This window comes from Ctenocephalides felis, unplaced genomic scaffold (assembly GCF_003426905.1).
Source record: "Ctenocephalides felis isolate EL2017-DRISC unplaced genomic scaffold, ASM342690v1 CF-g0.4_SCAFFOLD_01492, whole genome shotgun sequence".
NCBI lineage: Eukaryota > Metazoa > Arthropoda > Insecta > Siphonaptera > Pulicidae > Ctenocephalides > Ctenocephalides felis.
Genome location: NW_020537646.1, coordinates 8,210,027 through 8,233,745, shown reverse-complemented (window position 1 = coordinate 8,233,745; position 23,719 = coordinate 8,210,027). Strand labels below are relative to the sequence as shown.

The 23,719-nt window shown below is 29.7% G+C and overlaps 1 protein-coding gene and 1 long non-coding RNA gene across 6 annotated transcripts in view; both read right to left on the bottom strand.

The window, feature by feature from the left end:
- Nucleotides 1-4,118: 4,118 nt before the first annotated feature.
- LOC113370741 lies at nucleotides 4,119-12,651 on the bottom strand. Its single transcript, XR_003366616.1, has 3 exons — nucleotides 12,522-12,651; nucleotides 4,920-5,107; nucleotides 4,119-4,557 (listed from the first exon to the last, which is right to left on the bottom strand). It is a non-coding gene; the product is annotated as an uncharacterized LOC113370741 (long non-coding RNA).
- Nucleotides 12,652-15,510: 2,859 nt separating this feature from the next.
- LOC113371609 (segmentation protein cap'n'collar-like) overlaps nucleotides 15,511-23,719 on the bottom strand; it is a 90,144-nt gene continuing 81,935 nt past the window's right edge. For all 5 annotated transcript variants that reach the window (XM_026612251.1, XM_026612249.1, XM_026612250.1 and 2 more), the window contains 5 exons: nucleotides 16,924-17,227; nucleotides 16,518-16,810; nucleotides 16,085-16,443; nucleotides 15,807-15,980; nucleotides 15,511-15,731 (listed from right to left, as the gene is read on the bottom strand). In XM_026612251.1, coding sequence (XP_026468036.1) covers nucleotides 15,537-15,731; nucleotides 15,807-15,980; nucleotides 16,085-16,443; nucleotides 16,518-16,810; nucleotides 16,924-17,227 — 1,325 coding nt within the window. In that variant the 3' untranslated portion in view covers nucleotides 15,511-15,536. The remainder of the gene's footprint in view (nucleotides 15,732-15,806; nucleotides 15,981-16,084; nucleotides 16,444-16,517; nucleotides 16,811-16,923; nucleotides 17,228-23,719) is intronic.

The following is a 23,719-nucleotide window of genomic DNA, read 5'->3' as shown; positions in this document are numbered from 1 at the left end:
TGTCTATTTGTCAAAAGGCGAAACTCCAAAGAGACAACTCCGACAGGCTTTTTGCATACTTCAAAAAAACATATATTCACTATTTTTGCAAAAACATTGTAGTTTTATAAATATACAAATAGACGGTAAAAGAAATATTCAAATCCTCGAATTGTTTCATAAAAGTTCAGCTCGTGATTCAATTTAGCTAATTACATTTATCATTCATTAAGTTGGAAATTGTTTCATTTTCCACAACCTTTCCGGTACAAAAATTTATGAGAAGAGTCTTAAGTAAATAAAACGGATTAAAACAGGAAGTCTTAGAAATGTAGATATTGTTTTGCCGACAGATTGTATTGGTTTAGGCCTTCAAATATACGTTTTTTGCTGACGTTATACAAATAATTTTGCGATGTATTATATAAATATAAAGATTATAGTAATTATAACCGGAAAATTGAAAAAATTTAAGTTGAAACTACAGATTTATATTAGCTGTATTGCATTTAAATCATCTGTATTGTATAAAACGTTGTGAGTGTAGTTAAATGACAGTGAAACACAAAAATAACGAGTTTTTAAATATTTGAATAGCAATAATCAAATAAAAAAAATGTTGCTCTACAAATCAATGAGTCCCCGGCGAAAACTAAATTTACATATGCGCTTCAATTCTCAATAGACACTCAAACTCGGAAACACGTCCATCCATCCAAAAAACAAACTATGATAAAATTGAAGAGAAAACAAGTATTGTCGTTGCAGCAGAACAAAACGGTCATATATTCATAAACACGTTTCAAAAAGCGATATACTTTATATAACATATTCAGCGAATTGAGTGGGCGAGGGCCATAAAAATCGATTGTAATGCCCATTCGACATTGTCACAATTGGACGCGTTACTTATGGACAACCAAACTGCTGCAGGCGGACACCGTTGTTGCAGGACATATCAGGGAAACAAAGGCCAAAATGATGATGAGTTGATTATAAAATTCAATTATATTCTCTATGAGATCTTGCATTATATTATCATCAGGGTTAGGAATAATCTCCAACATTGAGGAAGATGATCTGATGGATCCATGTTCCAGACTTAAGTAAACTATGAATTTTTTTTGTTTAAATAATGGGAATGTGGTCAATGATTCCTTGCCTTGCTGCATTTGAGTATTTGTCTTCTAATTATTTTTACTTTTACCAGACTTTTTAGTACTTTTGTCTGGGTATGCTTGACACCTAAACCTCAACTTTCCTATTACCCCTTGCTACCACAAAAACCGCCATTAGACATTCATGAATTTTTTAATACTTTATGATAATTAGTGATTATGGTTCTAATAGACTATTTTGCGGATTTGTTTAAAAAATGAAATGTGAACCCCGTCCGAAGAGTTGCCTTCACTAACTCATCTTTACCCGATATAGACAAAAAGCCATTAAATATCCGTATGTAATTTTTTTCTTATTTTCGAAAAAAGCAAATTGCAAACAGATTGCTGGCACGTAACTGGTAAGTGAAGTTGTATGTGAAGTTTTTCGTGTCATTAATCATATCGCATGCAGAGCCAGATATCATCGACTTAGAATAATATATTCCATTTGGGGAGCTACAGCCATTGCAGGAGCTACGCTTCGGGTCTAAGCGCAATTGATATTACCCGGGAAATAGATTATAAAAATTATTTGCAATTTTACGTAATGAAATGAAACGAAAATCATAGAACTCATTCAGCCATAATAACTAAATTACTAAATATGAAATTTTTATTTGTTATTAATATATGAAATTAGTTCCATGCGTTATTACATTTTATATTCTCAAAGCAGATTATTTTTAATTTTGTGAGCAATCGTTGAATATGGTTTCCTTAATTTTTTTAATATCATGAGTGACTTATCTCCGACCATGGCAAAACCTTCCTTCATATCATAAACCATTTTCATAAATGATTATATATTACGATCAAGAAATAGCACCCCGTAGCCTCGTACTCGTAGCACCGGCGTAGCTTCGTAGTTCGTAGTTGGTATTTTATTATCCCTGATAATGGTTTCTTTATTGGACAACAAAATTGTACAGTCGCGAAATTAATTTTATGTTAATTTTTAATAGCTATTTCCATCATATCGCTACAGTCAATTAACTAAAGTTTATTTACATATATATTACCTAGACTCACGGGAGTGGGTCCGAGCGATAAGTATATTTACACGAACACACTCTTGATTCACGGCAAAAGCTATTTCATACTCGCAAAGCTGGTGTCACAACAAATAATAAAGGTAAATAAATCTTATTGCATCATGTTACTGGGTTCACGAATCATTTGTAAATATATTTGACGTGGGAAGTACTTTTTATGGAAAAAAATTCATACTTTACTTTGACTTCCTATGTTTTTCTTATTATAGCTAAGCTTGGCTATCCCTGTTACAGACATTTCCCATACCATTTGTCCACCATCCATCTATTTCTCGAGAAGTATATAAATGCATCGATAAAAATTCGCAGGTCCGAAGTTGTTCGCTTGAATTGATGTTTATGACTACATAGGAAAGGAGCACAAATAAATGCGGAACTGAACTGTTCATGCGATTCAGGGACCACCATATAAATATATATATATATATATAAATATATATATATATATATATATATATATATATCTCATAAACAATGGAAATGTAGAGAAAATATAGAGAGCCGCTTGCATATCCGTTGCAGATAAACTGTGAAGTGTGAAATTTTCTGCAATCGATTCAGGGAAATATTTTTAAAAAAGCTCACACAAAGGCAATCATATATTGGATCACTTCTGGAAATTCTCATAGTCAGCAATTCGACTTTAGAAAGGTAGGTGGAATTATTTAAACATCAGTTCGAAACAGTATGATGTGAGAATTATGAAGATTCTTCTGACGAAGGTGAATATTCACTTAGAATTAGTTGAATTAGATAACAATCCGATTGCTAAATTTATGTTTCCTCCAATTTTTTCTGGGGGACACTAAAATTGGAAAAAGATCTAAGCAAGTCAAAATTTGACCTTTCATCCACTGTATCTTCTGTTCTAATCTCAAAATTTTAAAAGTAATTTGATGAAGCTCGATAATATATATAAGGACCTTATATAAGGATTGGAGTTGATTAGTTTATCGAGAAGTTACATATATTTTGATGCTTAATTTGGGTTAATTGGATGATAACGAAGGGTAAAGAAATAAATCTTTCACTATATCTATATTGAATCAGATGGAAGCAATTCATTGAACCTCATTAGTCGCGTTAATACACTGGCAAATCCTTGCGAGCAATTTCAGTATCCTTTTCAGCATGCGTGTATTTTCTACGAGTGCGTTCGACAGTACGTTCTATATTGGAAGTTTGTCTTTAATCCTCACTAATTCTTTGTAATCAGTATGTCTCTGGTACGGATTCATTTGTTTCTTCTCTTATTCCAAGTCACCAATAGAACCAGAAACAAGTTATTGCTTCCCTTTAACTTCATAATATTAAAGGATCAATATCTCTTCCGGAAGAATTTGATAGATAAATATTATATTGATGGATGGTAATAAATACAAATGAAAAACCCCTATGTAAAAGTAAACAAGTGGAAAATAACAAATCCTTATTTTTCTTGGCACTGAATTATAAATCAGATATTGAATCCCGTTGAAGTGAATTTGTCGTCTATATGCGCGAATTCTATTCAAATCTGATTATGTAAATATATTCACTACTTGATACTTGCAAATATTCTAATTTTACTTTTCTCTGTTGCAAGCTCTTGCAAATATTCATCCGTCGACGTCGTCTAGACTTAATAGAGTTCTATATTTAGAAACAAACCGCATTTTAAAAATATCAAGCATGTTTTATTCAAGGGCAAAACCTAGTTTATAAGAGATTTATAAGACTATTAAAATCTAAAATTATTATCACACATCAATATTGATCTTTACTAAATTACGCAGATTAAATTTATATCGTTATAATACTTTGCTAAAAGTTCCTTGGCAAATAAAAAATATTTACTTAGGGGCTTCTTCGTCTAAAAACCGAGTACTACACTTTGCAACTGCCGTTTGTCATCACTATTTTCTCTTAAGTTAAAAATGATGGCGTGAATAGTTCTGGCGTGAATGTAGAAAAGTACGTTCAAGTAAAGTCTAAAATCGATTGCAAATATGAGGAAATTTGTCTAAAATCACCAAATTTCATTTCTATGTCTAGAAGATAATTGGCTTGATCTTTTAACTTTATATTACTTTCCCAGGCCTATATTGTATTACAATTATCTTCGTACAAACCAGAGATTTCAAATTACTGATATCTCTCGAGTGCCTTCTGCCCTCTGACCTGTGCCCTTGTGTCTCTCCGCGGTTCAAGTGCGGCTGTTATTGACATTTCACTCGGCCGTTATTGGTCAAGTGCGGCCTCAGTTCTGCGTTTTAGGCCGAGACTGGACCATGTTTAATTTCCTTGATGTCGTTATTAAGTGAAATACGAGGCTTGTACTAGGAGCGAATCCCTCAGGTGCGTTTGGTCTAGACTCTGGAAAAACTCTAGGGGGGAGGGAGACAAAATCATGATGAAGAGGATCAAAGGTCAATATTGTGATATATTTAATATATTAGAATTTCTTGATATCTATCTAGATGAAGATGAAGAAACACAAAACTACAGTTTATGGCATAAAACCAAAATTGGTCAACCAGACCTGCTGAAGGTTCACAGCAATCGAATACTTAGAGGACGACCTTTCGCGGATATTTAACAGTTTAACTATATACAATTATTTGAAGTCATGCGTAATGAAGTCAGTTGAAGACGTCAGTTTAATCTCTAAATCAAATAATTGTTCAATTTTCTAATATACCTCTTTTAACAACCATGCAAAATAGTAATAAAAACATGTCTCACTTACATTATTCAGCAATCCGAGTGAATATCGTAAATTTGCATGCAGGTACAAATTTCTGTGTTAAATCCAGAACCAGTGGGAGATATTGCACACGATCCATGCAAATGAATTCAATGCGCCAATGGCGAACCTAAGACGATGCCGATGTTCTTCTTGCTCGGCTCGCCTCCAGATAAACAGAGCTTCTTGATCTGGAAGAAGAAAGGACAGATTAAAATTATAAAATAGAAATATATTTTTTTATTTGTTTGATTATCTACCTATATAGGACAATTAATAAATTATTTATAAAGCTCAAAAAAATCCAAGTAATACACGCAAGGTGAAGAAGATTTATAAAGGCAACAATGAAACTTGTGGAGGTAACTAATTTGACCAAATCAATTATAAAGTGGTTTGCATATGGTGTTGCTAAAACTGCTCATCACACAAAAACCAAATAAATAAAATGACTAAATAATGCAAAATTTCACATCCATAATCAATACTAATAATGTTACGAATCTTCAACAGCAACAGAATATTTTGTTAGAACAAAGATTTTACATTGAAAGTACTGGAAACTTCAAAAGTCTTATATATATTATGAATTTTCTTGTTTCACTTATTTGCTTGATCATCTACGTAAGACTTTGGCTCATTTGTTTATGAAGCACAAAAAAGTCGACCTAAAACTACGTCCACTGATGCAAAATGATGGTACCAAAGAGGGGTCAAATGAATTTTACTTATTTCTGGACTTAAAATAGATCATACGGATTTTTTGCTAGGCAATTGCCTACCTACCTTGCCAGGTAATTGCCTACCAAAACTTTTTTGGTAGGCAATTAAGACGAATCTTTTTATATTTCTAAATTAATGAAGTACATGTTTAGAAATTCTAACCATCTAAGATCATTTGAAACAATACAATTAAAGAAGAATTTTGGAGCAAATAAACATTATAAGCATTATTGCAAAAAAATTCATTATATTTTTGAGTTTTTTATATTATGCTGATTTATAAAATTTGCCAATGATCTCATAAATCTATTAGTGTTAAGTCCATAAAAATAAAAATGACAATAATTGATAGAAATTATTTCAGCAAGTGAATGTGACTTTGTATAAGAAGTTCTTGTTATGTTCGAAATTAGTAAATTAGTTTATTCTGCAGCACAGAAATCTAATAAGCAAAGTATGAAAGATTTAGCAACTGAACAATAGAAACCACATTCTGATCAATAAAAACTTTTAATTTATTTATTATTTCGATTCATCCCACTTCTGGGTCATATTATTACTACTTTTAGAATAAATTTCCTATCATTTCCCAAAGTTTAGAAACTCGTCCACATCGCAAGAGACGATTCAGACAGCTATGATATATGCAAATTCTCTTACGCTGGAATACCTCTTAGGTGTCGATGGTTTCCTAGACAACTCTATGAAGAGCATAAACATTCTGGTAAAACTATAACTCATGTTCCGCATTTCGACGAGAAATTTGAGAAATAGGAAACTGCAAATATCAATTGCCATGGAGAAATATTCAAATCATAATAAAACACGATGAGGAAAAGATAAAAATAAATGGAAAGGTTGTTTGGTTAATAATGAGTTTATAAAGGAATAGGGATACTAGAAGTTTTAGCAGCAGTTTGGCTGCACCTATTATGATTATTATTACTAAGGATTGGCGAATCCAATATATATATATGTGTGTGTGCGTGTGTATTTTATTAAAAATTTCCACCTACACCTCTTCATCTTTTCCAAATTAAATTTATCTCACGATATATGATACACTAATATATTTTTTCAGGCGTTTTCCATGTTCATTATTTTTTCGTTTTGTTCTATTAACTCATCTGCGTTCCGACCGACGAGCGTTCCAGTTGAAATATTATTTTCTTTGTGGTTTAATATCGCATTTTCATCCATAATAATATCAAGAAGAGAAAAAAAAGGCCGAAACAGAATTTAATTAAAACTAGAATTGTTCATATTTTTTTATACACTGTCACTTTTAAATACTAAAGCAGCTGTACGAAGCTTTGATGATGAAGACTGAGAACTGCTCAAAGAAATGATTTTTAATTAAGGATGACCTACATCTTAGTTTTTAAGAAACTTTACTAGATAACAGAGATTTTAAGAATTAGTTTTTCAGGTTCAATTGCCACAAAAGATTAAATGAAAAATGAAGTTGTTAGAATCAACAAATAGTAAAAAAAATAATTTATAAATTTGACTTGATTTTGTAATTTGTAGGCTTACCAGGTAGAAAATTGTTTATTTAGTACTAATTGGTAGCAAAGTCGTCGAATTGAAAAAGTAATTAATTATTAATTTTGTTATAAGACACTTAATAATTATCATCATTTAATAAATTCAAATTTAAATTAAAAACTAAATAGTTTTAGACAATAAATACATTTTTAAATGAAAAAAAAAATGTAATAACATACATGCCAAACCAAAAAAACTTAAAAAGCAAAATTAAAATTATTATAAGTTCTAAAAATAAAAAAATTAAATAACAATGACCACAAAAACATAACTTTTATTTGAAAATATTTTTGACATGATGTTTATTTTCTCAGTTTTTGTTTTTAAATAACACTTATGTTTCTGTGTTTAATGCTATTTCATTTTTTAAATTTTAAAGAATTTTTTTTCGAGGTTTGGTTTGATATTTAAATTTTGCTAATTATAATAAATGCTATTCATTGTTTAAAACAAATTGTTTTAATTAAGATTTACTAAATGATGACACTTATCAAGTACCAAAAAGTGAAAAATGATGTATTTACTATATTTTTCACAAAATATCATAGAAAATATGGTTTTCTGGTAAGAGGGTGAATATTAAGGGTTATATACTCACAAAAAAAATTGGGGCTGTCAACCCCTACTACTTGGCTTCAATCAAAATATGCGAAAACCTGTCCGGTGATATACCTAACAATTTCCCAAATTTTCATTGTATGGTTTATAAAAACATAGGACATACACAGTCATACATTCATATATATAGATAAATGCAATTATTGAGAAAGACGTGGTCCTTTCTTTCTTTTGTAGTCAAACGATTCAGAATGACTTGAAACTTCGAGAAAAATTACCAAATAGCGAAAAACCTAAAAATTCTTATCAATTGTTCTTTTAACATTTGACTTTAGTAATTAATTGTAGTCTAGAAGTATTAGCATTATGTTTTCAGCAATGAAAATGAATAGGGAGTATCAATTTCCCTCGCCCGAGTCAGAGTCATGTTCCTGGACTAAACATCTGGGGCTTGTATTAGTCTCTGTAAATATTTAATTCGCTTACCCGGCGCAAAACTTGTTAGCAATATATTTTTGGAATTTATTCTTCCTTTATGTACTGCGAACTAAACGAAATGCTCACTCCTACTTAACGCGTCTTAAAACTTTGCACATTATACACTGTAACATTAAATTCCTCGTAAAAGTTAATGAAAATATATCCCGTAATATTTCATGAATAATGCTCATGCATATTAAGTTCACATGAATTGCTCTTCTTTGTTCTACAATTTAGATACGAAAACGCGAAATTTTTTCCATTAAATTGCCGCTTCGCAATTTTAATACTTCAATATGAATCAATCATGCGGGTGATTTAATTATTATATACGTCGTGTTATTACGAAATTCCGGTCTCATAAATTTATACAATCGAATTTGTTTATTCACCCGAAATAGGATTAACTTTACATGGTTTCGGACATATTTTTGATAAAACTTGTATTAAAACTTTCTATCTAAAATTGGTTAAGATCTACATCATCCCGGGGTAAAAGTTTATGTTTTCAACCAGAAAATCCTAATTTATAATTGTATGCCTTCTCGACGTTTCAAACGATTCTGAATCGTTTAAGACTAATTTGGAAAAAGTAGGTATTTATATGTTTATATGTTTGTACGTTATCTCCTAAAAACGGATAAATTGTTTTTTTTTCTCATCAATGTTTCAATTATTGTAAAAAAAAAAACAAGAAAATCTTTAGGAATAAAAAGAGGCTCTAAAAATCTGTTGGGATTCATTATGAGATTGACAGAATTTGATGTAGAATGTAAAACTTCCTCTTGGCCCTGAAAGTGCTCTGGTAAAGTTCTCTGGCAAGTGAATTAGGGCGATCTTTGAGGCGGCTTTTGTACTTATCTGAATGAGTACAAAATTTATTTATTTTTTTTGTTTACCATACTCTTGGATCAACCAATTTAGAACATACTTTGATACATTCAAAATGTTTAATGATTTATTTTGACATCTTTGAAAAACTTTAAGAACCATTCGAAGAGACTGGATAAGAACTAGAAACCTATAAGGGTTTTGAAAGACTATCGGTCTAGCCGTTTCTTCCAAATTAACAGAAAAGCGACAAATTTATGTCAACTGTTTGAATAATATCAAACGGGAATCATGTCGATTAGATTTTAGTAAAGATCAGAAAAATTTTGATAATTTTGTTGAAACTTTAATTAAGTGTTCATGGTCTAATTAATTGAACATCCTAAAATATAATAGACTCATTAAAAAGGATTTAATTAAAAAAATGCAGTAATGATTGTAATAATGAGATTCTGTTCTAAAAGTTGCAAAATCGCATATCTAATATGTCGAATTTCACACATATTTGAACCAGCTTGCTTTAAGGCAGAATGCTACTTACAAATCAAATGAAATTTAAATCTTTATGATAAAATTTAAGCAAATGTTAGACTTGTAAAAGATTGATCAAAATTTATTTAATTTAATTAATTTCACCAGGGATGCCTTTGAAGCTTTATTATCCAGGCCAAGGCTATTCGTATATGTAAGTCTATTTGTTAGCACCATCGTTATATGTAAATGTAAACTAGAGAGGACAACCCAAAATCCAAAATCCGTTAATATTAATATTACTATTTCTTAATCTTGTTCGAAACGTCAGAGTTCAGTAGAATTTAATGCAGTCGTAATTCCGTTAGGTACTCCATGGAGAATATACTCGTATGTATAGAACTGGGAACATAACTGGGAAAACATTCATAATTGTGCAGAATTGGGGGTTGACTGTGATATCTACATTAGTTATATAACTATAATATATGAGTTAAATTATTGGCACTATTGACACTAGTTAATAAAAGTTATGAACTGGAATTTTTGGGATGAGTGAATAATTTAAATGTAATTTAATAACTTATCTCTCAGTCGCACATTTAATACTTTTACATCAAGAAAGGTGAAAGTACAAGGTGTTGATCTATGATCTCGAGTGAAAATCAGGTATCACACTGCTTGATACCAGGTTAGCCGAGGACTAAAGATCGCTAGCCCACATTCTTTTCTCACGTCTAGTTAAAGGTAGTGGTGAACAACATTGCGAAAATGCTACCTGTGCCTGTATCAAAGACCATGTAAATAATTCCTGTGACAAGATTTAATATAGAACAAACATTAATCAAATGTGACGCATGACTCGATACAGAAGCTAATTATGAAGAAATAAAGGAACACATAAGGGGGCCCCCTGGAAAGGCCTTTAGGTAAATGTATATATCGTCTCGGCATTGTTAAATATTTAGCCTAATAAAGAGAACATTGTCTTATTATATCTGTCCTCCCTGTGCTGTACCCAAGGTATTGTTTCCTAAGGAATGTACAAGATTACTTCTTAACAATGATAGCCATTGTTCCGACTTTGTTTCGGGATTATTTAGTGCATTAAACATTTGTTGGCTCTTTTATCAATGGAAATTCAAATTAAGGTAACTTCAATATTCAATGTAATTATATCAGCAAAATGAGAAACAGAAGAAATATTGTTAGGTTGGTTGGGTAATGGAGTTATGATCTTTCGATTCAGCAGACAATTATGTATGCAAGGTTGCTAAATTGATTTAGTTATCAATTTAATAATGGAAGGAGATAATAAGATTGAAAATCTCTCTGCCAGCTAATTTTACACTATTGTTGGCAGATATAAGAACTTATGGAGCCCTGTAAAAGTTTATTAAAACTAGTAACATGAAATTGTAAATATTGCATAATAATTGTACAGAACAATTATTGAAATAGTAATAAAAAAATATATTACATATACCAGTATACCACTGATATGATGATGATAAAAGACAATGATGACTTACTATCAAGTACTATATTGTATAATAGTACAATACTACAAGTACTTAAGTACTATTTGCACATAAAATTAAATTTGTGTACTTTATTCATTTCAAAATCTGTAAAATCAATTGCATAAAACAATGAAGGGGCTAAAACTATATCAAAAATTGTATAGCAAAAGCTAACGAATCATTTACAGCTTTTATTATACAATTTTTGATCTAGTTTTAGTCCCATCACAGTTTTATGCAATTGATTTTACAGTTTTCATATATAAATTAAGTACATGAATTTAATAGTGCATTAATTTTATGTACAAATAGTACATAAGTACTTGTAGTATTGTACTATTATAATATAGTACATAATAGTAAGTCATCATTGAATTATTACCATCTGGTATATTTTAATAGAATTCCATTGTAAAAATGTTAAAATCAGTATAAATTCATAGTGAAAATTACTATTTTTACTTGATATAATAATATGATCTATATTTTGAAGTGAAATATCAAGATATTCAAAGCAGGATTGGAATCTGGAACCTTGTGGTAGCAAGAATGAAAGCTATGACCACTCGCAATAGTATGAATGAATTCAGATTTAGAAAGATTTTGTACGAAAAGAAGCCAGAATTTGGTCCTTAAACAATAAAATAAAAATTTTAAAAATATATTTGTTTAAAATAATAGAAATAGCCTAATTCAAAGCAAGATTTTAATCTGGGCCCATGTGGAAGCAAGAATGAAAGCTATAGTATGAATGAATTCAGATTTAGAATGATTTTGTACAAAAAAAGTCAGAATTTGGTACCTCAACAATAAAATAAAAATTAAAAAAAATATTTTTTTAAATATTTTTATTCAACAGAGATATCCGAAGACTACAGTTAATAATTAATCTGTAAATAATCCCAATACATATTGGTAAGTTTATGCAACTTGCCTTAAGGAATATTATAATGCCACTTACATCTAGTAATGTTATCATCTTACAAACAGTCTTACAGAATAATTTATTATTCTAGGAAAGTATAAGCTGATTTTCCATAGCTTTGGTAGGGTTTCTCCTTATATGAATCAGAATAAATTATTTATAATAATTTAATAAGCAATTACTACTAGCTATGAAATGAATGAATTCAGATGTACAATGATTTTGTACGAAAAGAACACAGAATTTGGTCCTTGAATAATAAAATAAAAAATAAAAAAATAATTCCAATCAATATTGGTAAGTTTATGCAACTTGCCTGAAGGCATACTATAATGCCACTTGCACCTATAGCAATGTTATCATTTTACAACTAGTATTACAGAATATATTATTATTCTATAAAACTACAAAATGATCTTTACTAGTTTTAGGAAGGTTTCTCCTTATATGAATCAAAATAAGATATTTATTTATATCTAAACAAGGTTTATAATATTTTATAACCGATACTAAATAGTAAAATTATTAATTTAAAAAAAAAATTACCTGTTTCAACTATAAAAATGTAAAATTTGTGTGAAAAAAGTATATAACCTAAAGTCTTCAATTGCACTCACAAACCACATGTATAATAAATGATACATTAAAAAGTCATAGATAAATATAAATAGCTATTAAATATAGATCACTAAATTTGGGAATAGTTTCTATCATATTGTATGGAGGCGCTGCTTAAAGGGCGCTATCTATTTAAGGTGAGGCTACACAGGTGGGATTTTGAAATTGTCGCTAAAATTCAATCACACCAATTTTTGTTGAATTTTTTTGTAATTTCAGTTTACTTACTAAAGTTTTTATATTACTATTCTAATTTTGCAGTTTTTACAACTAATAACACAATTGCTTAAAGAAAATATCTGTAATTTATATACAAGTAATATTATTGATTTGTCAATGACAGCATTAATGCCAAATATCAAATTTGACCAGTATATTTTATAATTTCAAATTGGTTACTAATGTTTTTTTTATTATTATACAAATTTTGCAATTTCTTGTGATTATTTCCCACATTTACTTAGCAAATATGTCTAATTTATATAAAAATATCATTTCCAAATTATGGCGTTCGTTACACTGGTTATTACTGGAATATATTTTAAAAACACTATTAGTTGATTTCTAAAATCATTTTATTCATTCATTTTCATTTGATTTTGACAGTTTTATATCATTTCACTTAGAATAAGAAATATACCAAACTATTAACAAAATAAAAACATTAACAAATATGTCTGACTTATTCAATATCAACAAATAGTTCACATGTCACTTGGGACTTGCGATTTACTACGTATCGCTTGAATATATAATAAAAACACTATTCTTTTATTTAAACCTTTAAGTTTATTAATGATAATTACTATAATTTCATTTATAACACTACTTTATTTATTTTATATTTGTACATTTCACTTGTGTATCAACCAACTTGCACTTTTCGAAGTTAGCGAAAATAGGGTATAACGCTCCCCTCTAGCGGACGAGTCGCACAACTAGCTTCAGGGTTCCTGATTATTATGTTGGTAGCAAAATCTGACAAAATCAACAGCGCGAATTTCAAACCGGAAATCTAAGCAACTTTATTTGATAAAAGGAATAGATTTGTTTGTAATATATAGTAGTGTATACATTTTATCAAAGTCTTAAATGTAATTGATTATTCAGGCTTGAATGAGCACAACATAAAACCTAAATTGACTGTTTTTTATAATTATGTATATATTTTCATTCTATTATAGCTAATTAAATTCTGCATCTATTTCAAAAATATATATCTTGAACCTGATAAGTACATAGTTTCAAATTCTTGTAAATTAAATTTATTACTAAAATAAGCAATATAAATATTATTCCTACTTTATTTATTAACTATCTGAGGTAAATATAATAAGGTAAAATGAAATAACAATTACTTTACTATATATGTATGTATTACACAATATTTTAGTTGCATATACAAGCTTAAAATATAAATATATATTATAAATTTTATTTAAAAAATCTAAATGCTAGGTAAAGAACCTATTACCGAAGTAGTTATGGATTCGAATATAATCTAAGAAATATATCTAAAGGCATTTGTATCATTCCTGCGATAATTTGTATTGAAATAGGTAATAAATATTCCACAACATAACTAATGTATTAAGAAACATTTACGTTTGGTCATCTATTCATAACAATCTAGATAATTCAAAATAATAAATTTTAGAGGACCAAATACATAAAGCGGTCATTTATGTATTATTGCACTAGGAAACACACATATTCAATTATTGCGCCATGTTACTATAATAATTTTTGATACTTTATGCTACTTTATTAACAAAATTTGAGAGATAGTATTTTTCTTTTCTTTTTTGATACATTTTATTATAGAAATATTTAAATATTGAGGTATTACATAAAAATAAATCATCATTTTTAAATAGCTCAACATTGTCACAAATTTTAATTTAACTATATGTTGTAATAGATTTGTAAGTGATTTGCTCAAAATGTAATTCTGAATCAGTGATTACCAATTGATATAAAACATTATGAGCAAATCATAAAATTGTTATTAAGATTCAAATCGATACAAAATTATACATTACAGCAGCAAACAAGCAAGATAAGCAATAATAAATCTTTGTACAAAATGTTTTATATAATTTCTTAAATATTTTTCTCTATATCTAAATCACCTTAGTTTTACCAAATAATGATATCTATTATTATACAAACTTAGAAGTTTAATACCTATACTTATTAACAATACACAAATATATACACAATAAGTTTATCAAGATCACCAATGAAAACCTTTTTAGTCTTTAGCAAATGGACAGTTAATACATTTATCATTAATAAGTATCACTTATTATTAACCACATCATAGCCATAATTATTAATTATATAATAAAAAAATAAAAAGTGCCATTTATTTTTAATGATGATTACTATGTTTTTCTAAAGAGATTTTCAAAAAAAGAATGCAACGTTTGCTGATACTAGTCTTACTAGATCCAGCCAGTATACTAGATGTGAGACTCATAAATCTATATAGTTTCATTATTTTTATAAGAAAAACAAACAAGAAATCGTCACTTGGTAAAAAATATTGAAATAATTCAAACTAATTTGGCAAACACTGCATTCGATTGATGGAATGCTCTACAAATATGCGTTTGGTGTTACATGGATTAGAAATTTCATGAAATTCAAGATTATTTGAATTAATTCAGTGCTAACAAAATTTATTTTTAAATTGGTATTCGTTATCACATTAAAAATATACTAGTAGAATTGAAACTAAAATTCATTTGTTGCACAAAAAAAACTCTGCAATGAATCAAAGAAATATTATCAAATGTATGTGTATAACACAAATAATATAAGGAACAATTTTGCAGTTGTTACTATTTAAACTAGTATCAAATATTCGCAAAATATATTTACTTAAAAATAATTTCTTATCACTTTAGCTATGTACAAAATATTCTTCAATATTTTAAATTACTCTTTTGTCTGCCTGTGCAAATTATTATTAGAAATTGTAGGGTCCATGCTATCGTTTGTGGAGTTTGTGACTGAACCTTGATCCAAAAGACTGTTATTGGATCTCGGTACAAGAACAACAGAACCATCAGCACTTTGCTGAAGACTGTATTGATACTGGGAATAAGGATTTCCATCAGAGTCTCTAAGATTCTGTAAAAACAGGAAATATTTTAATAATTCAAAATATAAAATTACTTATTATATGTAATGCACTATTTATTTTACCTGGAACACATGTCTGTACAACTGAGCAAACTTATCCTTAATACGTTGCCTCTCGTTAATGACATGATCTCTTTCTCTGAGTAGTCGATGTTTTCGTTCTCTCATATCTTTGACTTCATCAGCCAAAGAAACTATTTGATCCAGCTTTCGCTTGCGGCAATTCTGAGCAGCAACCTAATACATCAAGCAATATTAATTAATTTATCTAATCTAATCAAAATATATAATTATTACAATGTTGAAAAAAATTTATGACTACATTAATATTATATTATTACCTTATTCTTTCCACGGCGTCTGATGTCTCTGATCAAAGACAGCTGAGACTCTGTGAGATCATGTTTGCTTAAACGCTCATTGAATTCATCCATAGGCAAGTTAATGATATCATGAACTTGAATTGGTACATTCAGGGCTCTTGCTCTTTTCTCATCTCTTGTCAAATGTTCTTCAGGACTGTCTCCATTCTTCCGTTGCTTGTCTTTCTTGTCCCTCGTTTGAGGTCTTGGAGTAGCACCTGCCATGTGGGGTGACATGTGGTAGGTGTGATTATGGGCTATAGGATCGTAAGCTGCCCTAATGCTCTGCTGACGAGCAAAGTCCATTGTGCAGGAGTACTTCATTTCAGGCATAAATTCTAATAAATAATAAACATATATTAAATCTAAAGTTGAAGAACAGAGTAATACAATTTATTTTCAGTCAATTTACCTGTTGTTTTGTGACCATTAATAACATCAACCCCTGGTAACATATGACCAGGCCCAGTGTAGTGCCCTGGTTCATATTCAAATTTCACAGGTGTGCTCACATGTGGAGCTAAAGGAGGAGCCAGAGATCTGAGATGATTTCCATTAGAGGATGGTGGACTGTTTTGTTCTTGGAAGTATCTTCTGGCAAACATATGGTGTTTCTTCTGAGCAACAGGAGGCTGGCGCGAGGATATCGAGGCGGTACCATTGTTACTGCTAGTATTGTAGCTGTAGTCATATGGACTGTATTTGCTAAAAAATAGTAATAGATAGTCTTATTAGAATTGTTTCAAGTACAAATTTTGATAATTTCAACTTCATAACAATGCAGTTATTATTATATTTATTTAGTTATAAATCAATACCTGTGGTGCTGGTGATGGTGATAATCCTGAGCAGAATCGCTGCCGTTCTCTCCCCACTCGCCGTCGCTGAGCGAGGGAACGCGCTCGGAGCCCATTGAGCTGACGGCGCTGTCGCTGGACGCGTCCATGCGGTCGGTTCCGCCGGTGTGTCCAGAGGCTGATGCCCCGTGACCAGAACCGCTAACGCCTACCATGGCTGTGGCGCCGTTTTGGAGAACTACGCCGCTGCTAGCGCCCTGCTGCTGAGTCGCGTTGCTCTGCTGTTGCTGGTGGGCTGCGTCCAGCATTCGCATGGTGTACATACCTAAAATAAAAAAATATTAAGTATAATACTATAGGGACAGATTAATTATTGAAATAGATATGAAATAAATATAGATTCTTAAAAATATTATTAGTAACATTGATATTACATAATAATAACTCGCACTAATCAACTTAGCGCTGCATCCAATATTTCTAATGCTGTACCTTCTAATAAACTTAAGCTCTCGAAGGAGAAGATTATGATTTCCGAGAATAATCAGTATACATTTTATGACATTTTTAATACGGATGAACGGCCTAGAGATCATACCAACAGACTTACAAGAAAAATCAATTTTATAAAAATTAGAACAAAATTGTAAAGTAAAATATACCTGATCGATCTTTGAGTACTTAAAATCATCCCAGTGTTGATACTCAAGAACAACTTTTATTATAAAAATATAACAAGTAAAAAAGTAATGAAAATAATAATTCCGAAATATTTTATGAAGAATACTGATTACAACCAGATGCTGAGTCTTTTCGATGATCTTGGATGTATATATATTTACCATCACGAGATCATCGTAAAGACCCCGCATCTGGTTGTAATCAGTTATTTCCATAAAATATTTTGGAATTATTTAATAAACAGAGCAGTGAACGATTCGTAAACACGTTTTTTTGTGTATTAGTTTTGTGAGACTTTGTCCCTTGTCCCATTAATCAAATTCATTATCAAATCAGACATAGTTCGAAGTCGCGCTCACGTATTTATTTAACTTAACGCTTCCATTCATTCATGCATGTCACGATGATATTGCAAAATTATATTGTTTAGACATTATAAAGTATTACGTCGAAGTTCTGGATTTATAAATATTCAATTTTAAAACAAACCGTTGCGGCTAATAAAATGACTGGAATGGAAAAGAAATGTAGAGACAAGACATCCAAATAATGTGCAAATTGTAAATATTTATTTTCAGAATTTCTTTTGCTTATAATATAGGCCAAGAACGTGCACAAAAAATTCACAAAATTAATTTCTGTTGCAGCAACGAAAACTGAACAAAACTCTCTCATATATTCCAAGTCCAAGACATTTGTTTAATATCCTGAAAATATTGTTCCGGGCACTTTTTTCTACAATTTGCACAAATTCACTACAATTTCATATAAAGTTTAAGGACAACCATTGGAGTTGCAAAGTATAAAAAATCGTTTAAGAAGTCAGCACAGCTCACAGGACTCGTTAAGTTCTGATTGCTGTGTAATAAAACAAAACTGTGTTGCATATCTTTTTACAGAATAAATTATATACAATAGAAATAAGATGTCATTGAAATAATAATTGTAGATAAATACTAGAGACATCCTATCCCCATAAAACACTGCCTGACAATTCGCACGTAGCGCTTATAGAGTTCCCAGAATACGCCGGAAATATGATGATAATATTAAATCATTTCATTATCAAATAGTTTATGCTTGAATTCATTTTGTACACAAAAAAGTTGTCACCTTATACGAAAATAAGAAGCAAAATTATGAGAATCCACTTGTTGTATCAACAGTCTTAAAATAAAATATAAAAACGTCGAGTCATTCTGTTGCGATTTAATTTTTATAAACGATAAGGAACAGCGTCACTTCAGCAATTTACGTTGTAAAAAAAACTTTGAACTTATGAAAAATAATTCCAAAAATAATTAATACCTTTATGCGCGTATAAATATGTTTAAAACTTAAAACCTTATCAGGAGCCCTTTAGGTTTCCAAAGCATGCCTAAGCAGGTTCTACAAGTTTCAGAAAAGCCTTAATTAATTTACCATTCTGTTAAGGCTTGACAGATTCTTTCAAGAGGTTCTTTCCATGGAAGCTTTTGAAATTAAATTGTAAAAATTCTAAAACAGGATGATCTCAGTTTATTCCATAAAATATTCTTATTCATTTCCTACCTTGACTACCTCTAAAAATTGAAGTATTTATAACGTCATTCATAATCTGTTACGTCTACGCAAAGCTCCTTGAAGATAAGTTGATAGCATTTGCAATGAAATAGGCCAGTTTAAATATTTGTCGTCTAGCTTCGAATAATTCAAAAATACTATTGTTTCCATTTGGATTAAATAAAATCGGTCAAGGTATGCACACATTGCAATTAAGCTAATTGAATTGCTTTGCTCATGGCAAAATCATCATTGAAAAACGATCATATGACTAGAATGATATTAGATCAGTAGAAAATATTTTCAGGATCAATACAGAGGTAAAAAGAGGTGCAATTAGAATATTGGATTTGTAAATTATTTTTGTAAAACATTTTTTATGTTATAGTATAAGAGTCCACCATTGAAGACTCGATGGCTGAAGTTATACATATGAAAATTTTAGATAAGTAAGATTTTAAAAAATCCCGTAGATTCTAATAAGTATCCACACTATACGAGCCTAAAACTCCTAAATAGTAGCTAAAAGATCTATTTTGATTCCAAAATTAAATGCAGTAATTTTTTTTATTAGTTATCTTTTCAATGTTTATCTTTCGCGTGTTTGATATAATTTTATCTATACACATTTATCGTTAAAAAAAAATTAAACAATAAAAATGGAGCGATAACATTTTCTTCATAATTATATATTTTCTATTTTTAGCAATTTTATTTGTGTCAAATGATAGGATAAAAGTAAACTATGAGTCGTACTCTATTTTCTAAAATACATATTTTAATTAGTACAAGCAGATCCACCAGTTTTGATTGTAGGTACTTTGATTATATAAGTGTCTACCAAAATATAAAATATTAAAAAAAATAATTTATATTTATGTAGGAGGACACATGTGGTATCACAATGAGAAAATAAAATTTATATAATGATGTATTGTATGAATTCTACGTATTACAAACAAATGACTTCTACTTCAATAATATTTTTAAGTCATCATCTACAATATTGTGAAAACATACATCTATCGCACCTATAAAATAGGAATATTTAGATGAGTAATACTATAAAACACGTGTACTATGACAAATAACCGGTATTGAAATTACGAGGTAGGTATTAGCGACGTGTTACTCATAATGGAAGTTATTACAAATCTGTGATTTACATTTTTATTGCACAATATTAATCCACTAATAAAGAATTTATTTATAATAACTACGGATTTTATAAACAAACATAAAACTTCTAAGTAAACAATTTGGGCTTGTTCGTGGTAAGAGAGAAAATATAAATCTTAATATCATTTCGAGTGAAAATAGCCTCACAGGGCATTGTTGTTTATATATCATATGACTATTAGTAAGTAATATTAGTCTCATTAAAAAGAGAATACACACACAACCACTGCGTTGCATTCTAATAATACTAGGTTGAGGAATGAAACATAACAATTAACATAAGGATTCTGATTACTATTCATATTTTTTTTTAAATTAATTTAAGTAGAGAAGAGGAGCTTGATATCACAAAAATCACGTGGGAAAGGGAGTGGTCTAGTAAGATATGAAGTGTATTTATTTTTTACCTAAATTTTCAAAAAAATTAAAAATTTTAATACAAATTAATTTTCGTGGATTCGAAAAATTTGTTCTAAAAATTTTGCATAACTAAAAATACACGTGATGTTTGGTGGGGCAGGAGGGGGTAAATTTAAATATCACGACGTATCACTAAGAGAGAGAGGGGGTTCCAAAATCCCTAAAAAATCGATCACGTGATTGATGGACACCCCTTAAATATAACTTTCATTGTTAATCAGATAACTAAGTCTTTCTAAGGTTTCCTTGATAATACCCTATTTTATTTTGAATACTTTGAAAGTTACAAATATATACGATTAAGTTCTACAGGAGATATGTTGCTTGTTAATTCATATGCAAATTATGTAAAAACTTAAAATCATGTTTCATATTAGTATAAACATACAAGATGTGATTAAATATTCATTTTACACTTTCGTAATATTGAACTGATACGGTTTCTATATTGCTAATTAATAATTTAATTGGGTCGCTATTCGAAACTTTCCAGTAATAAATAATCATTATAAAAATAAATAAAAAGTTGTATTTTATGAGAATATGATGATAAGTTATTACACTTACTTCTGAACCTTAGGTATAATTCTAAATTTATGTCCAAAGGCAGTGCATTATCACCGTTAATCAAAGGCAACGCACTTGAAAAATATTCCGGCGTTCCAAAACTGTTCACTGCACAAAACATTGTTACAACTAATCAATTTTCACAATAAAACCAGATTAAAACCACGTAATCACACCATCACAAATATTCCAGGAAAGAACAAGTGTATATTAGTAATCATAAGTCATTTGTTATTAGACAGCGCGTCGCAATTGCTCTTCAAGAAGAGCCCCCATACCGCACGCGGTGACACAATCCGCAGTGGAACACCTCCGTGAATTAAAATCGCACTATCATTTCCTGCATTGGACTGAAAATAAATATTCCGAATTCCGTTACAAATGCTTTGTGTTACGGCTAGTCAAATGCTCCGTCAGCATAATACTGATGTACGATGTAAGTAGGAACATCGATAGTTGCGACATTAAAATTCGCGCGCTGTTAATCGGCTAAAATCTCCGATCGAATTGAATTGTAACGTATCGCGAGGCGGCCGGCTGCCTCGGGGCGGACGGGCGCGGGCGACATTTCCTTGGAGGAGATTGATATATTGGCGCCAATGATGATATGCAAGGATGAAATGAGAAGTGTTTGGTTTTGAAAACATATTGAACTATTTTTGAATAATATCTATTACAACTATGTTACAAACGATCATTGATAAATGAAACGACTTGTAAACTTGAGTACATAATAATAAAAGTCATAGACTTTTGAAATATCGTAGCTGAATGAAAGATGTCGTACTACGAGTAAAGTTCTTCAAGAACTTCAAAATTATACTCAAGCCCATGATTTAAATAAATTAAACTAATAAAAACACATGGAGCAAATTAGCTCCAATATAGACTAAAGGTGCTATGACTTTTTACATAGAACAAAAAAGTGAATCTAAAATACTGGTATCTGATAAAATTATTATTGAAGTGTTAAATATTGATTTTTAACCGCCTAATCAGCGAAACCAAATTAAATCAAAATATTAATAAAAGCGTTTCAAAGCATAATTGTGAATTTGACAATAAGAAATATTTATGGAAAAGCTCTCCAAGACATATTACTAAGGTGTGGAACCTCTACAACGACTTTTAAGTTAGTTTCTATTTCTATAAACATTTAGTAGATCAACAAATTATTTAGACATTTTATTTCAAATGCAGATGAGAGTTATATTTTAAATATTTTAAATCAGACCATCAGTGGCAAAACTCAGAAGTTCAAAATTAGAGATTTGAGTTCAAAATTCGCTTTCTATTAAAATTTAATTAAACAAGCTGAATTTTCAAACATAGTCATGGAAATATAATTTGAATACAAATACTAACAAATCATTCGTGGTATTATTCATTATAATTATAATTCCAAGTGGCACTATCGCTGCATGTATAACATCATTAACTTTGACACTAATAAAATAAACTTATCTCTGAAACAAATTTGTATTGAAATTTTTCCATTCACAGATGATATTTATTAACAAAACAACGATATATAAGAATTTAATTAAATCGCTCGAAAAAAGATAAAAAAAATTGCAAAATTTCTAGAATGTAGAAAATATTGGATTTATCTTTAAATTTGTGCGAGATAATTTCGACTGGCAACCATATGACAACTTTTGATATAATTATCAGTAAATAATCGTTTGCAAGAATCGTACGTTGATGAAGATAAAAAGCTAGGTTGATTTTTTATGGCAAAATTATTTTTATAGTCATTAATTTTAATGCATTTTCGTGTAATGATTTACGATAGACTTTTAATGATTGTGATTCAGTGATTTGTAGACGTCACAGAAATGACTCAATGTAAACGAGACATAATATTAAACAAGATCAACAAATAGCCATAACGTTAGATGGAACACATGCACGTAGAAAAATAACAGAAAAAAATTCATTATAGTGATAGGTCGTAAAAATTTGAACAATGAATATAGAAAATGTAATAATTGTTGTAAATGTAAATGTTTACTAGATAAAATTGATTACATATGTAATGTTGTTTAATCGGTGATCTTATCAAATCTTTATGGTGTTTACACATATCATGAGTTCTTCCAGGAATCATTTATATCGGTTCAATGTTACGAAATATTAAATTAATAAAAAAAAATATTTGCTTCATTTCGATTGCTCTTACTAATTTGTACTAACTCTTATTGCAAGTCAATAGACTTTCGAAGTTGAGTTGTTTTTGATTAGTCTTTAAATTTTTTTGAAATTTTTTTATTTGATTTTTCCAAAGTTTAGAAACAAGCCTGTAGAATCAATAATGATACTATTATAATAATTATTATCATGAACGTCACTGCAAAAAATGTTGCATACATATATAAAACTGCGCAACAATCTTGCACGTATTATCATGTGATAAGACAATTTCTTG